At 56.6% G+C, this 17,384-nt stretch overlaps 2 protein-coding genes across 4 annotated transcripts; one reads left to right on the top strand and one right to left on the bottom strand.

Annotated features, from left to right (window-relative positions):
- Positions 1-1,156: 1,156 nt before the first annotated feature.
- Positions 1,157-3,802, bottom strand: CDCA3 (cell division cycle associated 3). The gene is made up of 6 exons (XM_039217531.1): positions 3,200-3,802; positions 2,816-2,993; positions 2,430-2,559; positions 1,871-2,149; positions 1,645-1,748; positions 1,157-1,508 (listed from the first exon to the last, which is right to left on the bottom strand). The coding sequence occupies exons 2-6, from the start codon at positions 2,933-2,935 to the stop codon at positions 1,350-1,352; spliced, it is 792 nt and encodes a 263-aa protein (XP_039073462.1). The 5' UTR covers positions 2,936-2,993; positions 3,200-3,802; the 3' UTR covers positions 1,157-1,349.
- A 181-nt stretch (positions 3,803-3,983) lies between these two features.
- On the top strand, positions 3,984-17,051 carry USP5 (ubiquitin specific peptidase 5). Of its 3 annotated transcripts, none has more exons than XM_039217528.1 (20): positions 3,984-4,258; positions 7,025-7,150; positions 7,422-7,488; positions 7,690-7,823; positions 7,980-8,125; positions 8,367-8,551; positions 8,984-9,078; positions 9,734-9,927; positions 10,654-10,725; positions 10,997-11,084; positions 11,213-11,338; positions 11,795-11,948; positions 12,272-12,446; positions 13,047-13,135; positions 13,746-13,868; positions 14,451-14,594; positions 14,681-14,826; positions 15,049-15,202; positions 15,502-15,586; positions 16,409-17,051. In XM_039217528.1, exons 1-20 carry the CDS (start codon positions 4,049-4,051, stop codon positions 16,500-16,502), a joined length of 2,607 nt encoding a protein of 868 aa, XP_039073459.1. In that variant the 5' UTR covers positions 3,984-4,048; the 3' UTR covers positions 16,503-17,051. The 3 variants fall into 3 exon arrangements, with proteins under 3 accessions (XP_039073459.1, XP_039073458.1, XP_039073460.1); XM_039217527.1 differs by having other exon boundaries at positions 13,746-13,937; XM_039217529.1 differs by lacking the exon at positions 3,984-4,258 and adding an exon at positions 4,449-4,529 and having other exon boundaries at positions 13,746-13,937.
- Positions 17,052-17,384: the final 333 nt, after the last annotated feature.

The raw sequence follows: 17,384 nt of genomic DNA, 5'->3' as shown, positions 1-17,384 counted from the left end.
AATTTTCTTAATGAAATCTTATTAAAAAAAAAATGCAGTGATAAAGGTTGGGTACCAGACAGCTTGTAGGCAGAGAGTAGGGGGGAGGCAGAAGCCCAGGCCTCACAGAGAAGGCCGGAGACAGATCAGGAGAAGATATTCACCAGGCGGCTGGGAGAGCACACACATAGTAGTTCACTACAACCCGCCTATGGTGAGTCTGTACGGGAAGGTTATGCTGGGAAGGAATCAGATTATAAAAGACCCTGAATGCCAGGCTAGGGCGTAGACTCTATCCTAAGGGCAATGGGGAACAAGTTTTGAACAGAGTGGTTACATGGTCACAGTCATGCTTCTCAGAAAGGTCACCCCTGGGGCGCCTGGGTGCCTCAGTCAGTTAAGTGTTCGACTCCTGATTTCAGCTCAGGTCATGATCTCACATTTGGTGAGTTCAAGGCCCACATCAGGCTCTGGGCTGACAGTGCGGAGCCTGCTTGGGATTCTCCCTCTGCCCCTCCCCTGCTCAGGCTCTGTCTCTCAAAATAAATAAATATGGCTTAATAAAAAAGAAAAAGAAAGGTCACCCTAGCAGCAGTGTAGGCTGATGAAACGGTGGGAAGTGAGACAGAAGAGAAACAAGGCAGGAGGTAGGTGGCAAGAAAGGTAAGATCCATAGAACGGGGGGGGTGGGGGTGGGGTGGGGGGACAGGAAAAGGAGGGGGAAAGGGGAAGAGGTTAAAGAATACGAAATCACCAGAATTGAGTGCCAGGTGCCAGGAGATGGGATATTAACAGGGAAGGGTTCAAGATAATAGCCAAGGTTCAGGTTTGGGCAACTGGCTGATAATGCTGTTATGTTTACAGGGATAGAGAATAGGGGATGAGGAATAGCTTTGCGGGGAAGATTACAAATTCAACTGTAGACAATCTTCCCGTGAAGTGCCTCTGGGGCAGTGGGATAAAGGTCTTACACTTATCCCACTAGAGTGTAAGTAAGTGATACCTAACGCCTTAGAAGGCGCCTAGAGAGAGCAAGAGGAAAAGGCCAAGGACAGAGTCCCGGGGAACACCGGGATTTAAGGTAAGTGTGTAGAAGAGGCTTGGAGGACAGGGAACACAGGCTGCTTTTCTACATACGGAAGCCCAGCGCAAGGTTTAGGTTTAACACTTGAAAGCATAATTTAAAATCACTTTCTTTAATATACAAGAAACAAGAGACACAGATAAAGCCTAAGAAAGTGCTCAGTCCCCAAGTTGGTAATTTAGGCGAAGTCGAAGACGAGCCTTTCCAGTCCCCCAGGGAAAGCAGGGGCGGTGAGGACACAACACCACCAGGCCCCGGTGAATCTGGCGCAGGGGTCACACACAGCCTAGTTTTCCACCAAGTTTGGAAAGTGCTGATTTTCCTTGTCCTGGTCCTGGCCCTGCTCCCACACGCGGCCTCCGGTTTCCAGAAGTCGTCCAGTTCCCGGGATGGCCCCCTCCTTCAGTGTCCTAGCATTCTCGCTCAGGGGAGGAGGCCGCTTGCCCTGCCAAGAGCAGTGTGTGAGTTGGAGGAGGGAGGGGGGATTGTTCAGGACAGGGAAGATTGGGTAGAAAGGCCTCCCACCTCCACCCCTCTCCCCCAGAGTTCCTAGTAACAGCTTTCACCCTCTGGCCATTTACCTGTCGTGGTGTCAGAGTTCCGGGGGAGTTGTCATCCTGCAGGATGGTGAGGGGAGATCTCCCTAGTACCTTGCCATTTGCTTTCCGTCTGTTGTGCTTAGAACCTAGGGTGGGTAAGGAGTTAAAGCCAAAAGCCCAAATTAAGGGTTTACAGTTCACTCCTTGACACTCATCTGTGGACACTATCCCGATTTCTCTTCCCTATCCTTGCCCCTACGTTCTGTACCTGAAGATCGGGGGGTCTCAGGGTCTTTTAAGGGCCTGTCTGAGCCCTGGCTGGCCGTGGGTGTGTGTGAGGGCTGTCCTGCTTCCTCCTTGGAGGGGAGCTCAGCCTGGCTCCACAGTGGCATTTGGTCCTCGAGGGAAAACTGGGTGCCCAGAGGCAAGTCCAATTCAGAAGATGAAATTGCCTCTAGGGGCAGAATGGACTCTGGGGGAAGACTCGATTTGGAGGCTTCTGTCTCAAAGACTTCATTCAGCTGTTTCGCCAGTGGGCCTGGGGGCTCTAAAGAAGAGAAGTCAAGTGAGACAGTGACCCTATGATACAAACCACTCAGCAAGGAGAAGACAGACAGGAACTTTAGGATTCATGCTCTAGTGGGTGAGGGATTGGGAAGAGAGAAATCGAGGTGAGGGGGAGAAAATGTTGAGAGAAGAGCGAGATTGGTACAAAGCAAGAGGAGGGAGCTTCTTTCGAGAAGGAGCTCTGGGAAGATGGCTTCCTTGGCCCAACCCAAGGGTGTTAGGTGACAGCCTTACCAGAACTCCCTGGGCCCACCATTTACCTCCGCCGCTGGTCTTCATAGGTGTCCGTGCAATGCCAAGGGTAGGAGAGCGAGGATCTGAGCCTTGGGCCTCATTAGGACTCTCCAACTGCTCCCCTGCTGGTAGGGTTGGCTGTGGAGAGCTCTCCACCTGGCAAAACCAAAGGCTAAAGCAAGTCTGGACCCTGACTCTTCTTCCCTTCCAGGTCTCTAGCCCCAGGTTGATATTCCAGGCAGGTATGGCCAGGGCCCTCAGGCATTCGGCCTACCCCAACTGGATTAAGAAAGCGGAAAATAAGGCCTCAAATTACAGGGAGGAGGAGGGCGTGAGGGCTTTCTCAGAATCAGGTTAGGTAGAGGCCCAAGAATTCAGACCCTGCCACCCTCCGCCGCCCGCCCCAGAGTACCTGGATGGGAGTGCGCAGGATGCCGGCACTAGGTGACCGGGGGTCCGCCACTCGGGCCAGAAGCTTGTTGTGCGGCGGAGGCCGCGCCGGAGTGACCGGGGAGCTCTTGGCTGAGCCCATCTCCACCAGGAGAAATAAGGTGGGGCGGGGCGGGGCCCGGCCCGGGGCGAGGAAAAGCCTGTGAGAAATGACTCGGGTCTCAGCCATTACCGCGACCACGTCCGATTTCTTGCCTCCAGACCACCCTATCTTCCCGGTTCCAGCTGAGGAACCTCCCCGCCGCTGGGCCAGAGGCCTCTGTGGAAACGACTGTTGCAGCTGACAAGCCGGCTCCTTCCGAGCCTGCTGGGCCGTCTAATTTACTAATTTATTCCAACCACTTACCGGGCCCCAATTCCTCTTTGGGATTCACAGAAGCTCGAGGCTCAACTCTCTAGGCCGAGTTTCAAACCTCCCGCCACGCCCCCTGCCTTGACTCTATTGGTTGAGCCGACGCAGACGCCTATAGGCCCCCTCTATGGGACCCGCCTCCAGCGAGGGGCCGTTGGCTGGGAGGACGTCTGTCAGGAGGACAGTGGGGCCAATGAGCAGCGGCCAGGCTTGCCCAGGGGTGACGCCTCCCTGTATACGGGACTTTTGTCCTGCAACCGGCTGCGAGTTGTCCGTTGTGAGACTCTGAGGAGTGCCAGTCTTCGGTTTTAAGACCTCCGGTTTCAAAACCAAATGATTTTATTTAAAAAGTCATGAATTCTCACGTTATTATGTACATATCCGGCTGGAGGCGTAGTTATGAAGGTTTTTCTGAGGCGAGAGAGATAGTAATCCTCATTGGTCGGCGGAGTTATCAATCACTCGACTAACCCTCTCAAACTCCGCCTCATTGGACAGCCCCTTTTCAAATACCGAGACTACAACTGCCCTTCTATTTTCCGATTGGACAAGACCCTGGAAGGCTTCTGGGATTGATTGGTTTAAACAACCGTCAGTTTCTGCTTTTTGATAGAAGGCACGCGAAGGGACTGTAGGGGTCTCAGAGTACAAGCGTCCAAAACTCCCGGACCCACGTCGCCTCTTTACATGCGCTCTGCCCTGGGAGAGTGGGATTGGTTCTTTCGACCATCGGTTGCATTAGAAGCGCTTTTCATTGGCGTCAGTCAAGAGTAGGGCAGAGGGCGGAGCACTAGTAGGCAGGCTGCGTCCAACTGCCATTCTCGCGCGTCCTCCCTTTAGCGCATGCCCCTAACGAGTAGTGCTCATTGGACGGCCAGACTAGGGGGTGGGGGACTGGGAACGGTGGGAGCTGCTGTGTGTGGAGGAGCTGCTGCCGGTGTCATGGCGGAGCTGAGTGAGGAGGCGCTGCTGTCAGTATTACCGACGATCCGGGTTCCTAAGGCTGGAGACCGGGTCCACAAAGACGAGTGCGCCTTCTCCTTCGACACACCGGTAAGCCCACTCCCCACGCCCGAAGCGAGCACGACTTCCTTCCATCGCCCTGGTCATTCTGCCGGGGCCTGCAAGGCTTGGGCTACCGCCTCCCTGCGATGCACCATGGGACTTGTAGTTTCCCACGCTCCTCCCTGCCGTTGCTTTTAATTAGCTGGCGTTGTCGTGGGACTACTGCCCCCGGAAGCCTCCGCGTCCGCCTCACCCGGTCCCCGCCTCGTGGAGCACTGTGGGGATCGTAGTCGCTCACACCCCTCACTGCCGTTCCAAGGTAGAGGCGCGCCCCGATCGCTGGACTACATCCCCCAAGTGGAGGCCTGCGAAAACCTGGGAGTTGCCCTTGCCTGCCGCGCACGGCTCTCCGGGTTTTGTAGTCTCGTGTGGGAGGGATGGGGCGACCCCGCACTGTTCTTGGGCCGGGGTTTGGGTTGGAGGGTGGGGATTGCAGTTCTGGGCGCCTAGTAGTCTGGAAGTGACCGTGCCGAGGGCCGGTTCTGAGAAAGGCCGTGTTAGACTCCACCCACGGTTAATGTGGACAGGGGGCGGGGAGGTGGGTCATTGGTGGTAGGGAGGAGAGGAAAGAAGGGAGGAAAGCTCTCGTCGTTTCTCCTTTGAGGTGAACTGTGGCCGCAGCCCCCCTTTCCCCGCCCATCACAGAGAGCAGAGGGAACCCTTTTAAAAGTATTCCCAGGGAGACGGTGTCTTTCGTGGAGGATACTAAGACCCCCTCTCCCATCCCGCTCCCACTCTGGACTAGTTAGACAAAGCCTCCACCCACATCATGCTTCACGTTTTGCAGGCTCCACCCGCACCCTCCCTTCCTGCAGTGCTGCCTTCCTGTGTCACCCTCAAGCAGAGACTAGCCTTTGGCCTGGCCAGAGCCTGAGCTGAGAAGGCAGCAGCCTGGTTGGGATCCGCCCCCCTTACCACCCCTCCCGTCAAGCGGTCGCTGGGCCGGACCCAGGGTGTTCAGCCAGACCAGCTCGTGGCAGGGAAAACTGCAAGTCAGAGTGGAAAGGCTTCATTAATGCACCGCCCGTGCTGAGGGTAGCAGCGTGATCTAAGGCCCAGTTCAGGATCATCACTGTGATTTGTGGTTTGCTTGGTTTGCTGGGCTTTAATCTGGCCCTCAGTCAGTGTGCTGCTTCTCTGGAGTCTGGTTTCCACAGAGCCTAAAGAGGGCTGCTCAGAGCAGGGTTCCCAAGCCTGGGGGAAACCCAGCAGTTTTGATTCCAGCGGAGGAATTCCGGAACTCAGAGCTCCTGCATGCCATCCGGTTCATCAGGTGCATGGCTTGGCCCTGTCTTTCTCAGGAGGGAAAGGTTTTTCTTAAGTGCCAACAGATGGTACGAGTCAGTGGCTCCCTCTTCACACTCCTGTCTGTCTCTGCTGAGTAGCTGCTTCGAATAACCCACATGGTGTTTTTGTAAGCTTATTATACTTTCCTTCTTTTATCCCAAGTCAAGAGATCTCCAGTGTGGCCTCGTTGCTTTCCTGACCAACTGCCAGCACGTTTGATTATCTTCAAATTCGGTTCATGGTAGAAAGCTTATTTGCCCTCCATGATGAAAAATTCTCCGTTTGCTCTCGAACATTGTAATCCACACTGTCCTAGGGAGTGGTACAGAGCAGTCTGTGGGGCCAGGAACTGCCTTAGACGGTGCCCTATTTTTCATATCGCAGCAGAGAATTTTTCAAGGCCACTGAAGCATTTATTCGAGGAAGAAGATGCCCGTCGTTGCTTGGATCTGAGGGAAGACTGTTGTTTTCTCCAGTTACCTCCTTCACCTTATCCATCTCTCTTCACAAAGACACTGAGCGACTTGCTCAGTGTTAGAGAAGCTCACCCTCCCTCCTTAGCTGTGATTTAGGGTGGACCCTTCTCTCTCCCTGTTTTCTTCCTGGGTTATATGTGTTTGGGCTGTCTCAGCAGGTGTTGCTAGATTATTCTAGAGAGGGATTGGCTTTGAGGTTGGCAGCTGATGGACATCAGTGGGGGATTTAGTTATCGGTCAGAGGGGAGGCAGCAGGGCGGTGGCTGGAGAATGCTGCTCTTCACGTCCCTGCCGAACGAGGTCCAGGTATAGCAGTGGGCGCCAGACAAGGCATTGTTAGCCGGCCTCTAGCAGGAGACAAGGGAGAGGACTCAGCGTGGACCAAGCTTTGGCGACCTAGTAGGGCATGGTAAAGGAAGAGTCTGGGCTTGCTGGCAGGCTCCGGAGTTGGGTTTATTGTTCACACGCTAAAATCTCTGCTCCTCCAGTCCAGAAAGTTTTCTGAATCCTGGAGATGAGGCGGGGTTTGTCATTGCGTGTTGGAGGGTGGGCGGGGGTGGGGGGGAGATTCAGTGTCTGACATGCAAGTCTTCCCTCTCCCGGGAAAGGACCCCTCTTCCCTCTGAGGGTAAGCACTGGCCCTGGAAGTCCGTGGTGTTTGATTCCCATTGGCCTTAAGGAAAGAGATAAAGGGAGTTCTCTGCTACTGATTGGAAGGCTCCAAAGCCCAAAGAAGGAGCAAGAAGGATGAGGAATGGTGACTGACAGGTGCGGCTCAGCTCCTGGTGTCCTTGTTTGCTGTTACCAATGTCATGGGAGAATGGGGAGCGTCTTAGCCCTGGTCCGGGTCCTAAAAGGCTAAATGACTTCCCACGTGGTGTTAGAGCGCAGAGCCTTTCTTTTGGAAACCGGTTTCTGACCCCGGGTCCTGGTTTCCCCACCCAGCCAGGCTTCATGCCCCCTGTTTCGTCCCCTGCCTGTCGCACTGCAGGAGTCCGAGGGTGGTCTCTACATCTGCATGAACACGTTCCTGGGCTTTGGGAAACAGTATGTGGAGAGGCATTTCAATAAGACGGGCCAGCGAGTCTACCTGCACCTCCGGAGGACCCGGCGCCCGGTAGGCATCGAGCTGGGGCGGGGCCTGGGGACTTTCAGGCACATCCCTCTGGGCCTCCATTTTGAATCTGCCTCTTCCGTTCTGGCTTCCTAGAGGCCTCCGTTCCCCCTCTCGCCCATTTCTGCCGGTGTTACTGAAACTCAGCACACATGTTTTGTTTTGTCTGAGCTCCATTCCCTTCCCCGATTAACCCACTCTGTCCTGTCCACCCTCCCCATCTGTCCCTTCCCTGGCACGCATGGCCGATTCTGCCCTTCCTGCCTCATTGCAGAAAGAGGAGGACACTACTACAGGCACTGGAGACCCTCCCCGAAAGAAGCCCACCCGGCTGGCTATCGGTGAGCACCATTTTGTTCAGTCCGGTTCTCCCTGAGCTGGTCTTTCTTGCCCTTGGAGGGACTAGAAAGGCCCCCAAAGGATGGGCCTGACCAGTGGCCCTAGAGCCCTGAGAGGGGATGAAATGAGGTCCTGTTAGAGAGGAGGGACATTTACCTGTAGTGGCTGTCCTACCTCCTCCTCCCCCTTCCCTGTCTCACCAGGTGTCGAAGGCGGGTTTGACCTCAACGAGGAGAAGTATGAATATGATGAGGACGTGAAGATTGTGATTTTGCCGGATTACCTGGAGATCGCCCGGGACGGGCTGGGGGGACTGCCTGACATTGTCAGAGACCGGGTATGGGTGCCTTCCCGCCGTGCCGGGGACCCCAGGGCACACAGGTCCAGAGCAGTGACGTCTCGGGCGAGCGCTGAGAAAGCTGGAGGCTGGGGGGCTGGAGGGGCACGTAGGGCAGGGGGCTGGGCCCCATCTCTGACCCTCTACTTCCCCCAGGTGACCAGTGCTGTGGAGGCCCTGCTGTCGGCCGACTCGGCCTCCCGCAAGCAGGAGGTGCAGGCCTGGGATGGGGAAGTGCGGCAGGTGTCTAAGCATGCCTTCAACCTCAAGCAGCTGGACAACCCTGCTCGGATCCCTCCCTGGTGAGGCCTGGCCCCTCTGCCTTGAGCCACACCCTCCAGAGCAGGGGCAGAGAGGCCACCCTCCTGGGGGATGGGGGGGCGAGAGTGGTGGGAGCAGGCCGAGGAACGGGGTCAGGAGAGGGGTGAACTCAGCCAGGGGCCGTCCAGAGGGGCGGAGAAGAGCGAGCTTTCCAGCCGGCAGGGTGCCAGCCGCATATACCCCCACCGTGTAGTCCAGCGTGTTTTCTTCTCCCTGGTTTAGCGGCTGGAAGTGTTCCAAGTGTGACATGAGAGAGAACCTGTGGCTCAACCTGACAGACGGCTCCATTCTCTGTGGCCGCCGCTACTTCGATGGCAGTGGGGGCAACAACCACGCCGTGGAGCACTACAGGGAGACAAACTACCCGCTGGCCGTCAAGCTGGGCACCATCACACCCGACGGAGCCGGTACTCCCACCCCTCCTCCAGCCGCCTCCGTGCTCCAGCGGGGTCTACTCATTGTATATGACCCGGGGAGCACGGGAACACCTCCTCTTGATAAACGATGAGAATATTGCAGATGAGACTAGATCTTCAGCTGACCCCCCAAGTCCAGGTTCCCCTCCTTAGAGGTTACCAACATAATCTATGTAGTGAGTGTCCTTCCCAAACCACCTGACCCCAGCACCTTATCCTGGGGGTAGAGTCACGAGCAAGTGCGGCCCTTGCCCTCTTTCACCCCAGGCCATCTCAGAAGGGCTTGTGACCTCACCCATAGTCAGAGGAGCCAAGAGAGTTACCCTCACAGGCTCCTCCTCCTGTCCCTGCCATGGCAGGGAGTGAGATTGGTGGCCAGGCCGGAGCCACCGCTCCTGATGCTGCCCCTGCCTCCTGCCCTAGATGTGTACTCCTACGACGAGGACGACATGGTCCTGGACCCCAACCTGGCTGAGCACCTGTCCCACTTTGGCATCGACATGCTGAAGATGCAGAAGGTGAGACCCCCTTTCAGCTTCAGATTCTTCTCACCCCTGCCCACCAGGCCCTTCCTCGCCTGAGGCTGATAGAGCGCACCGGAGAGAGCTGCCACGATTCTCCCGGTCCCCAGGACATTTGGGCTCCCTTTGGAAAACTTTGTAATATCCATCATTCGTTCATCGCCGACTACCGAGCACCTACTCTGTGCTCGTCGCTGTGTGAATAAGACAGGTGTAGCCTTTCAGAGACTCACATTCTAGATGGAAAAGCAGATATTAATCACATGCTCAGGCACATGAGTGAATGAGCACAAGCCAATGGGCGCTGGGAAAGAGACAGAGGGGGTGCAACCCTAGCGTATAGCAGGAAGACCTTCAGCACAGATCTGAAGGGTGAGAAGGGGCAACTTCGGAATGGAAAAAACACTTCAAGTGGAGGGACTCGCATTCGTTTCTTCTTCTCCCCCAGCAAGAGGCCTGATGACTAACGATGATCGCTCGAGGCCCCTCTAGAACTTGGACTGGAAATAGCCAGGGCGTCTCCCACGTTAGAGTCCACAAGTGAACACATTCTAAGCTCCAGCAGGGTAGCATCCCGGACCCTGTGAGGGATCTACGTAAAAATATCAGGGCTGAGTTTCTCGCCCTGCCTGAAGCACCCCTTCCCTTGCAGACGGACAAGACCATGACTGAGTTGGAGATAGACATGAACCAGCGGATTGGCGAATGGGAGCTGATACAGGAGTCGAGTGTACCACTGAAGCCCTTGTTTGGGCCTGGCTACACGGGCATCCGGAACCTGGGTAACAGCTGCTACCTCAACTCGGTGGTCCAGGTCCTCTTCAGCATCCCCGACTTCCAGAGGAAGTGAGTGGCACCCTCTCCGCATGACTGGCCCCTTGGCCTTGGACCCCTGCCCCCGCAGCTCTCCTCCTGGATGCCAGCCTCTAGGCACACTCCCCCTTCAGCCACCCTCAGCACCTCTGTGTTCTGGTTCAGACTTTGTTCCCGTTCCACCGTGGCTGGCACGCTCCATTAGTTCGAGAACCACCCCACTGTCACCCAGCCACACGAGCCCCACTGGGAGCAGAACACTGAATCCTGGGGCTCTCACTGGCTTCCTGATTGACTCAAGGGCAAGAGGGTGGTCTTTCCTGAGGCCAGTGACATCACATGAGTGCCTAACATGGACACGTAGCATTTGGAGGAGAGGAAGGTTTGGGACAGTAAGGTAGAAAAAAGGCAGATTCTTGGCATAAGTGAGTCTGCTTTCTAATTGAGAAGGACGTGATGATGCATATGTGAAAACTTAGCAACGCAGTGACACGTTCCGTTCCAGGCTGCCTTCTCCCTTCCCCTGGCTCGCTTCTGGGGAGGAGGCCGGGGGGAAAGATTGCATCAGGGTACACTGCATGCTGGTGTAGTTGAGAAGGGGAGGAAGGGCAGGTTGCTGGAAAGAAATGGACTCCGTGTTTCAGCCACGTACCTCCCCACTCTGAAGGTTGCCTCTTCCCCTGATCTAGTAGATGATAGTCCCCTTTTCCTTGCAACTCATGCCAAAGCACCTCCAGTTATCCTTCTCTTGGCTCTTAGGTACGTGGACAAGCTGGAGAAGATCTTCCAGAATGCCCCAACGGACCCCACCCAGGACTTCAGCACGCAGGTGTATGTAGCCAGGTTTTGTGTACCGCCTCGCAGCCTGTATGCCTCCGTTCCCCTCCATGACCACCTGGAGTGGGCAGCAGCTCAGGACGTTTGCCTCTGGCCGTGCTGCCTGCCTTGAGTTGGGTTCCTGGGGAATCTCAGGGTTTTCACATTCTAGGGAGTTGCCTGAGGGCTGTAAGCAGCGGTCAGGTTGGGGAGGAAAAGACACAAGTAGATGTCAGATGATCCACAGCTGACTGAAGCTAAGCAGTTCTCTTGGATGTTAACGCAGGGCCAAACTGGGCCACGGCCTTCTCTCGGGAGAATATTCCAAGCCAGCACCGGATTCGGGCGACGGGGAGCAGGTGCCAGAGCAGAAGGTGAGTCTGGGACTCTGTCCCTTCCAGGCTCTGGGATGATGGGGAAACTGAGGCCTGGGAGATGTCTAAAGAAGGCCCCTTGGTGGCCTCTTGAGCCCCAGCTGAATTGCTGCCCTGCCTCTGCCTAGGAAGTTCAAGATGGCATTGCCCCTCGGATGTTCAAGGCCCTCATTGGCAAGGGTCACCCCGAGTTCTCCACCAACCGGCAGCAGGATGCCCAGGAGTTCTTTCTTCACCTCATCAACATGGTGGAGGTAAAGGCTGGGAAGATGGCAGGGCAGGGCTCTCTGTGCTCCCTCCTGCCCCTTCTTCCCTGGCAGCCCCCGCCAGCCCCAGTTCGGGGCCCCGGCACGCTGGGCCTCCCCTGTGAGTAGCGGCTGCCCCTGGGGAGAACAGTAAGGCCGGGCAGTGAGCCTTATGCCGGACGGGCTTGCAGACTAATGCAGCATGCACCCGAGGACATGATAGGAAGATGCTTCTTCCTCATGAAGAAAAATACCAGAGTGTCCCACCATGGTCCCAGTGCTGTGTCGGCGCCGGGGTCGGGGAGGGGGAGTTCATTAGGGAAGGGTTCTACTCTTGGGGCCCAAGAGGCTCCTGGTGGACTCCCTTCTGCTCCGCTCTCTCTCCCTGACTCCCCAGGGACCCTTTCGGGCCCCTCTACTGTTCCCTGGCCGCCCAGACCTCCCCACCCTGCCTCTTTCCCGTAGAGGAATTGCCGGAGCTCGGAAAACCCTAACGAAGTGTTCCGCTTCTTGGTGGAGGAGAAGATCAAGTGCCTGGCCACGGAGAAGGTGAAGTACACCCAGCGTGTGGACTACATCATGCAGCTGCCAGTGCCCATGGACGCGGCCCTTAACAAAGGCAGGTTGCCCTCAGCGAGGCCTGGGTGCAGCGCGGCTCTGAGGTGTTGGAGGAGTGCTCGGGCACCTTAATGGGAGCAGAGCCCACAGTACGCCCTGCCCCCCCAGCTAGAGGCCCGAAGCTGGGCCACCTCGGGGGGGCAGGATCACCTTTGCATGTCAGAGCTGCGCTGGGAAAGGGGCAAGATCGTACGTGGGGGTGTGGCCAGTGGGTGTGGGGAGGGTATCCAACAGAGTCACGGATGTTGAGGCAGTCTAAAGCAGGGCTGAGGAGGGAAAGAGACAGTGCCCTCTGAAGGGTTCACCCGTCAATTCTGTCCCCAGAGGAGCTGCTGGAGTATGAGGAGAAGAAGCGGCAAGCCGAGGAGGAGAAGCTGCCCCTGCCGGAGCTGGTTCGGGCCCAGGTGCCCTTCAGCTCCTGCCTGGAGGCCTACGGGGCCCCCGAGCAGGTGGACGACTTCTGGAGCACTGCCCTGCAGGCCAAATCGGTAGCCGTCAAGTAAGTCCCGTTGGCCTGCGCCTCCGGCTCCAGGCCAGTGTCGGGGTAACCCCGGTGACACTGTGTGCCTCTCCCGTCCTTCTGTCCCTTTGTGGTTGGACTCTCAGGGCTGCATCAGTTGGGGGAACCAAGAGGCCCTGGCAGGAGTAGACATAGCTGATGACCACATTACCTTGTGCTGCCCCGGCCGCTCCCTCTTCTGTACGGGGTCACATGTTAGCACAGCTTCGGTCTGCTCAACTCCCTCAGTCAGGGCGAAAGCACATAGTGTCCCTTGCAGACGGGATTTGGATTTCTAGCAAATGGGCTTAGTTTGCGCCTGATTCTGTCGTGAACCTATACTGGAGATCTGAAGGAGTGCTTTGGTTCCAAGGGATTTCAGCCAGCCCCTCCTCCCCTTTGACAGGCCCCTGACTTTTGCTGCCCCTTGTCCGCAGACGGCTCCAAGGCCTGCCCCAGGCGAGATGAGAATAGATGAGAATCCAGAGTATCTTCTGGGCATCAGGGCTTTGATCAGGGAGAGGCCAAACCCTGGGTGGAGGTTTCAGGACAGGAGGACTTTGGGATTCTTTGGGTACCAGGACATTCTCTCTTCCCCAGGACCACACGATTTGCCTCTTTCCCCGACTACCTGGTCATCCAGATCAAGAAGTTCACCTTCGGCTTAGACTGGGTGCCCAAGAAACTGGGTATGGTCGCTGGGACGAGTGAGGGAGGTTAAGCAGAAACTGCTAGGAAAAGAAGGGGCCTTATCAGCATAAACCAGCGCTGCTTCAACTTTTCCTCTGAAGGAGGAAAACATTGCCCTGACCGTTTCAAAGTAAGGCAAGTTTGGAAGGCACAGCCTAAAACTATTAAAACACTTGCTGTCATAGCGATGATTTACAAGCAACAGCGATTTTCTTTTGTGCTTGGTAAGATGTCCCATAGATAATTTTGAAACAGTTCTTGTGAGTCTTCCAGCCCCTGCCGACTTGGAGAGCAGCTAACTTAGCTTCATTCCCTTAGGTCAGTTGAGGCCCGCAGAGGGAGAAAATCATTGTTGTGCCTGTGGGAGGCGCCCATCCTTGCCGTAGCTCACGGGTGGTAGGTCTAGGACTAGAATCCAGGTCTCCAGGTTCCCAGGCCCACCATCGTATTGCACCGAGACCCCCTAACACCAGTGCTGTTGTGAGCAGCTCCTTATTGCAGAGCGGGGCCAACGTATGGGGCCGGGCTTTGAGATTTCCCAAAGGGCTTTTTCAGGAAGGGCCCCAGGGAGCTGCTGAGGTGACCCTTTGCCTGCCATTCCAATTTCAGATGTGTCCATCGAGATGCCAGAGGAGCTAGACATCTCCCAGTTGAGGGGTACAGGGCTGCAGCCTGGAGAGGAGGAGCTGCCTGACATTGCCCCACCCCTGGTCACTCCGGATGAGCCCAAAGGTAGCCTTGGTTTCTATGGCAACGAAGACGAAGACTCCTTCTGCTCCCCTCACTTCTCCTCTCCGACATGTTAGTGACTCTTCTTCCTGCCTGTCTCTCTCCTTTGCCAATGGGGGTCTTCTCTGCCTGCCTCCCCTTGACCCTGTCCTTCGTATTTCTCCTGTCCTCCCTTTCAAATTTCCCCTGCCCTCTTTTGATGGACGGGAGGACGGAGCAGAGCACTCGCGGCCACACTGTATGTGTGGCCGGCAGTAGCACTGGCTAATCACCTCTCTGCTTCGTTACCTCATTGCATGGGGTGGGCTCGAGGCATCATACTCCAGAAGCGGGGCCCGTTCGTGACGGGGGCAAGGAAGGGGATCTGTGGGAGACCTTTAGCCTCAGTTCCGTGTCTTTAGTACTGCCAGACCCCCGCTACGTGATGCTGTCATTTTAGTTCTGGAGTCCGATGCCACGCCATGGAAGAAAAATGCATGGAACGGGGGGTTGGGAGAGGGCCCGGGGAGTGCACTGTGGGCGGGAGGAGGAGCAGATAGGGGCCCAAGGAGCCGGGTCACCGTGCCCTCGCTTCTCCCCCAACAGCACCCATGTTGGATGAATCCGTCATCATCCAGCTGGTGGAGATGGGTTTCCCTATGGACGCCTGCCGCAAAGCCGTCTACTACACGGGCAACAGCGGGGCTGAGGCCGCCATGAACTGGGTTATGTCACACATGGACGATCCAGGTAGGCGGGGTGGGTAGCAGGGCAGCACAGGGCCACCGTCCTGCCCGTACACACACTGCATCCCTTCCCCCCGCCCCCCCCAACAGATTTTGCAAACCCCCTCATCCTGCCCGGCTCCAGCGGGCCTGGCTCCACCAGTGCGGCAGCCGACCCCCCGCCCGAGGACTGCGTCAGCACCATTGTCTCCATGGGCTTCTCCCGGGACCAGGCCCTGAAAGCTCTCCGGGCCACGGTACAGGGTGTCCCCCAGCTCAGGACTGGGGGCCTGCGGGGAAGAAGCCGGTGGTGGGGGGAGGTTCCGTCCTTTGTCGTTGAGACCAAGGGCAGCCGGGGTGGTAAGGGCCAAGCCTGAGGCTCCACCCTCTCATGGCTGCAATGAAGGAGCCGAGCCCTTCCCTGGTGGTTTGCTTGCCCTGAACCTGTTGGAAAGAGTAACGCTTCCCTCCTCTCCAAGAACAATAGTTTAGAAAGGGCCGTGGACTGGATCTTCAGTCACATTGATGATCTGGATGCGGAAGCCGCCATGGACATCTCGGAGGGCCGCTCGGCTGCTGACTCCATCTCTGAGTCTGTGCCAGTGGGACCGAAAGTTCGGGATGGCCCTGGAAGTGAGTGTCCCCGGGAAACAGGCTGCTGGGACCTAGCCAGTCCGCTCTCAGACCCTCATTCCAAGGCAGCTCTGCCTCCCTCGGGGCGAGAGGGGGGTGCCCCGGGGGCCCAGAGACTTCTTTCCGCTGACCTGGCTTCTGAAGGGGAGATTCTGGGAGTCTGAGACAGACTTGTGACTCAGTACATGCCCCCCATTCCCTGAAACTTGTGTCCCGAGTTTGAGCTTCTGGATGCACCTTTGGATGTCGCTCAAGGATTCCTGTCCTTGTGTTCTCTGCACCCCCCTCCCCTTCTCTAGAGTATCAGCTCTTTGCCTTCATCAGCCACATGGGCACCTCTACCATGTGTGGTCACTATGTCTGCCACATCAAGAAGGAAGGCAGGTGAGGGGCTGGCCGTGTACCTTCCAAACTGGGGAGCGGTGGTGAGAGTGAGGGGGGGACATCCTGGAAGTCCTTAGAATATTTACAGGAGAAGGCCTGCTGGGTGGGGGGGCGCAGATACAGCGCACGTGGACACAATGCCTGACTGCAGGGATTGGCAGCCCCAGCGCTGCATCTGGCCACCTGCTTTTATAAATAAAGTGATTTTTTTTTTTTAAGTTTTATTTATTTTTGAGAGAGAGAGAAAGAGCCTGAGCCGGGGAGGGGCAGAGAGGGAGAGAGAGAATCCCAAGCAGGTGCTGTGCTGTCGGTGCAGAGCCGGACGCAGGGCTCAAACTCATGAACTGTGAGATCATGACCTGAGCGGAAATTGAGAGTCCGATGCTTAGCGGACAGAGCCACCTAGGCACCCCATAAATAAACTTTTAATAAACTTCACCGCACTTAACTCACGTATATATCATTTGTGGCTATTTTCACGCTGCAACAGGAACGTTGAGTCATTGTGTCAGAGACCGGATAGCCTGCAAAACCTAAACTATTTACTGCGCTGCCCTTTACAGAAACCGTTCGCTGACCGGACCAGAGCCAGGCAGGAATGGGCGGGGGTGGCTGTAGAGATACTGGAGGATTTGAAGACTGGGGAGTTGGGAATGAGACCTGGATGCTCCCTGCAGGCAGGTAGCAGCTAGACTGTAGGTTTAGGGGCCCAGGTTGAGAATGCTGGGAGCCTGTGCCCCAGAATCACCAGGACCAGGCGCTGTGTCAGAAACTAAGCTGACGCCCTGTCTGTTCGTCTTTTTCCCCCCGCTGCTTCCCCAGATGGGTGATCTACAATGACCAGAAAGTGTGTGCCTCTGAGAAGCCGCCCAAGGACCTGGGCTACATCTACTTCTACCAGAGAGTGGCCAGCTAAGAGCCTGCCCTGACCTCTTACCACTGAGGACGGGGGACAGACCATCTGGCATGAGGGACAGGGGCTGAGGAATGGACTCCAGCCCCACCCCTGCTCTGTTCCCTTTTTCTTTTCGTCCTCAGCAGCAGGGAAGAAGCGAGAGGCCATAGGAGAATGGCCAGGCCGAGCGGGGACACTCCAGAGACTTTGGGGCTCGGGGGGCAGGAAGGGGGTGGGAGGGGCTGGCCACCTGTCTATGAGGAGACTTTGTTGCTTTCCCCGCCCCTTGAACCCACAGTGCTCTGCTTCTCTGTGTAACCCTGGCGGCCCCTGTGTGGAGGGGGGCTTGTGTGTGCGCGTGGGTGTAGCTTTGTGCAGCCTCTTCCACAGGAGGGGGCGTTGGTGCCTGCCCTCCCCCTTTGTGTTTGCTCCCTGTGTGGTCAGGCAAGGAGGGCTGGGAGGGAAACGGGGTCCCCAGCCCTCCCGCCTGCCCTTCCCCCACCTGTCTCTTCCCTGCCCTTCTCTGGAAAATGCCAAAATACACGATGTGAATAAAAGTACAATGGCTAAGTTGTGTCCTGTTTGGTACCTTAAGGGAGATTTCTCTTGCCTTGGGCGAGCAGGAGTGTCCGGTCTGCTGGGTGCGCCCCCACCCCTGCCCCCTCCATTGGCAGTTCTCAACTTTTCACTAGTTCTAGAGTTTTTGGGAAATCGGGTGTGAAATGACGGGGAGGTGGGGGCTGTCAGAGCAAAGATGGGGGTAAAGAGCCCTGCCTTCAGCAGTCACAGCAGGAGGGGGCCCAAGGGGGTATTTCCCAAATGTCCCAGGTCCCCTAGGTCCTGGTGTGGGGTTGGCCAGCTGGAGCAGAGCGGGACACCCGGAGGACGGGGTGGTTTCTCAAA

Source organism: Hyaena hyaena, unplaced genomic scaffold, assembly GCF_003009895.1.
Source record: "Hyaena hyaena isolate Hyena2069 unplaced genomic scaffold, ASM300989v1 scaffold_700, whole genome shotgun sequence".
NCBI classification, from domain to species: domain Eukaryota; kingdom Metazoa; phylum Chordata; class Mammalia; order Carnivora; family Hyaenidae; genus Hyaena; species Hyaena hyaena.
Note: the sequence above shows the minus strand (reverse complement) of the source record. Positions and strands in the feature narration are given on the sequence as shown.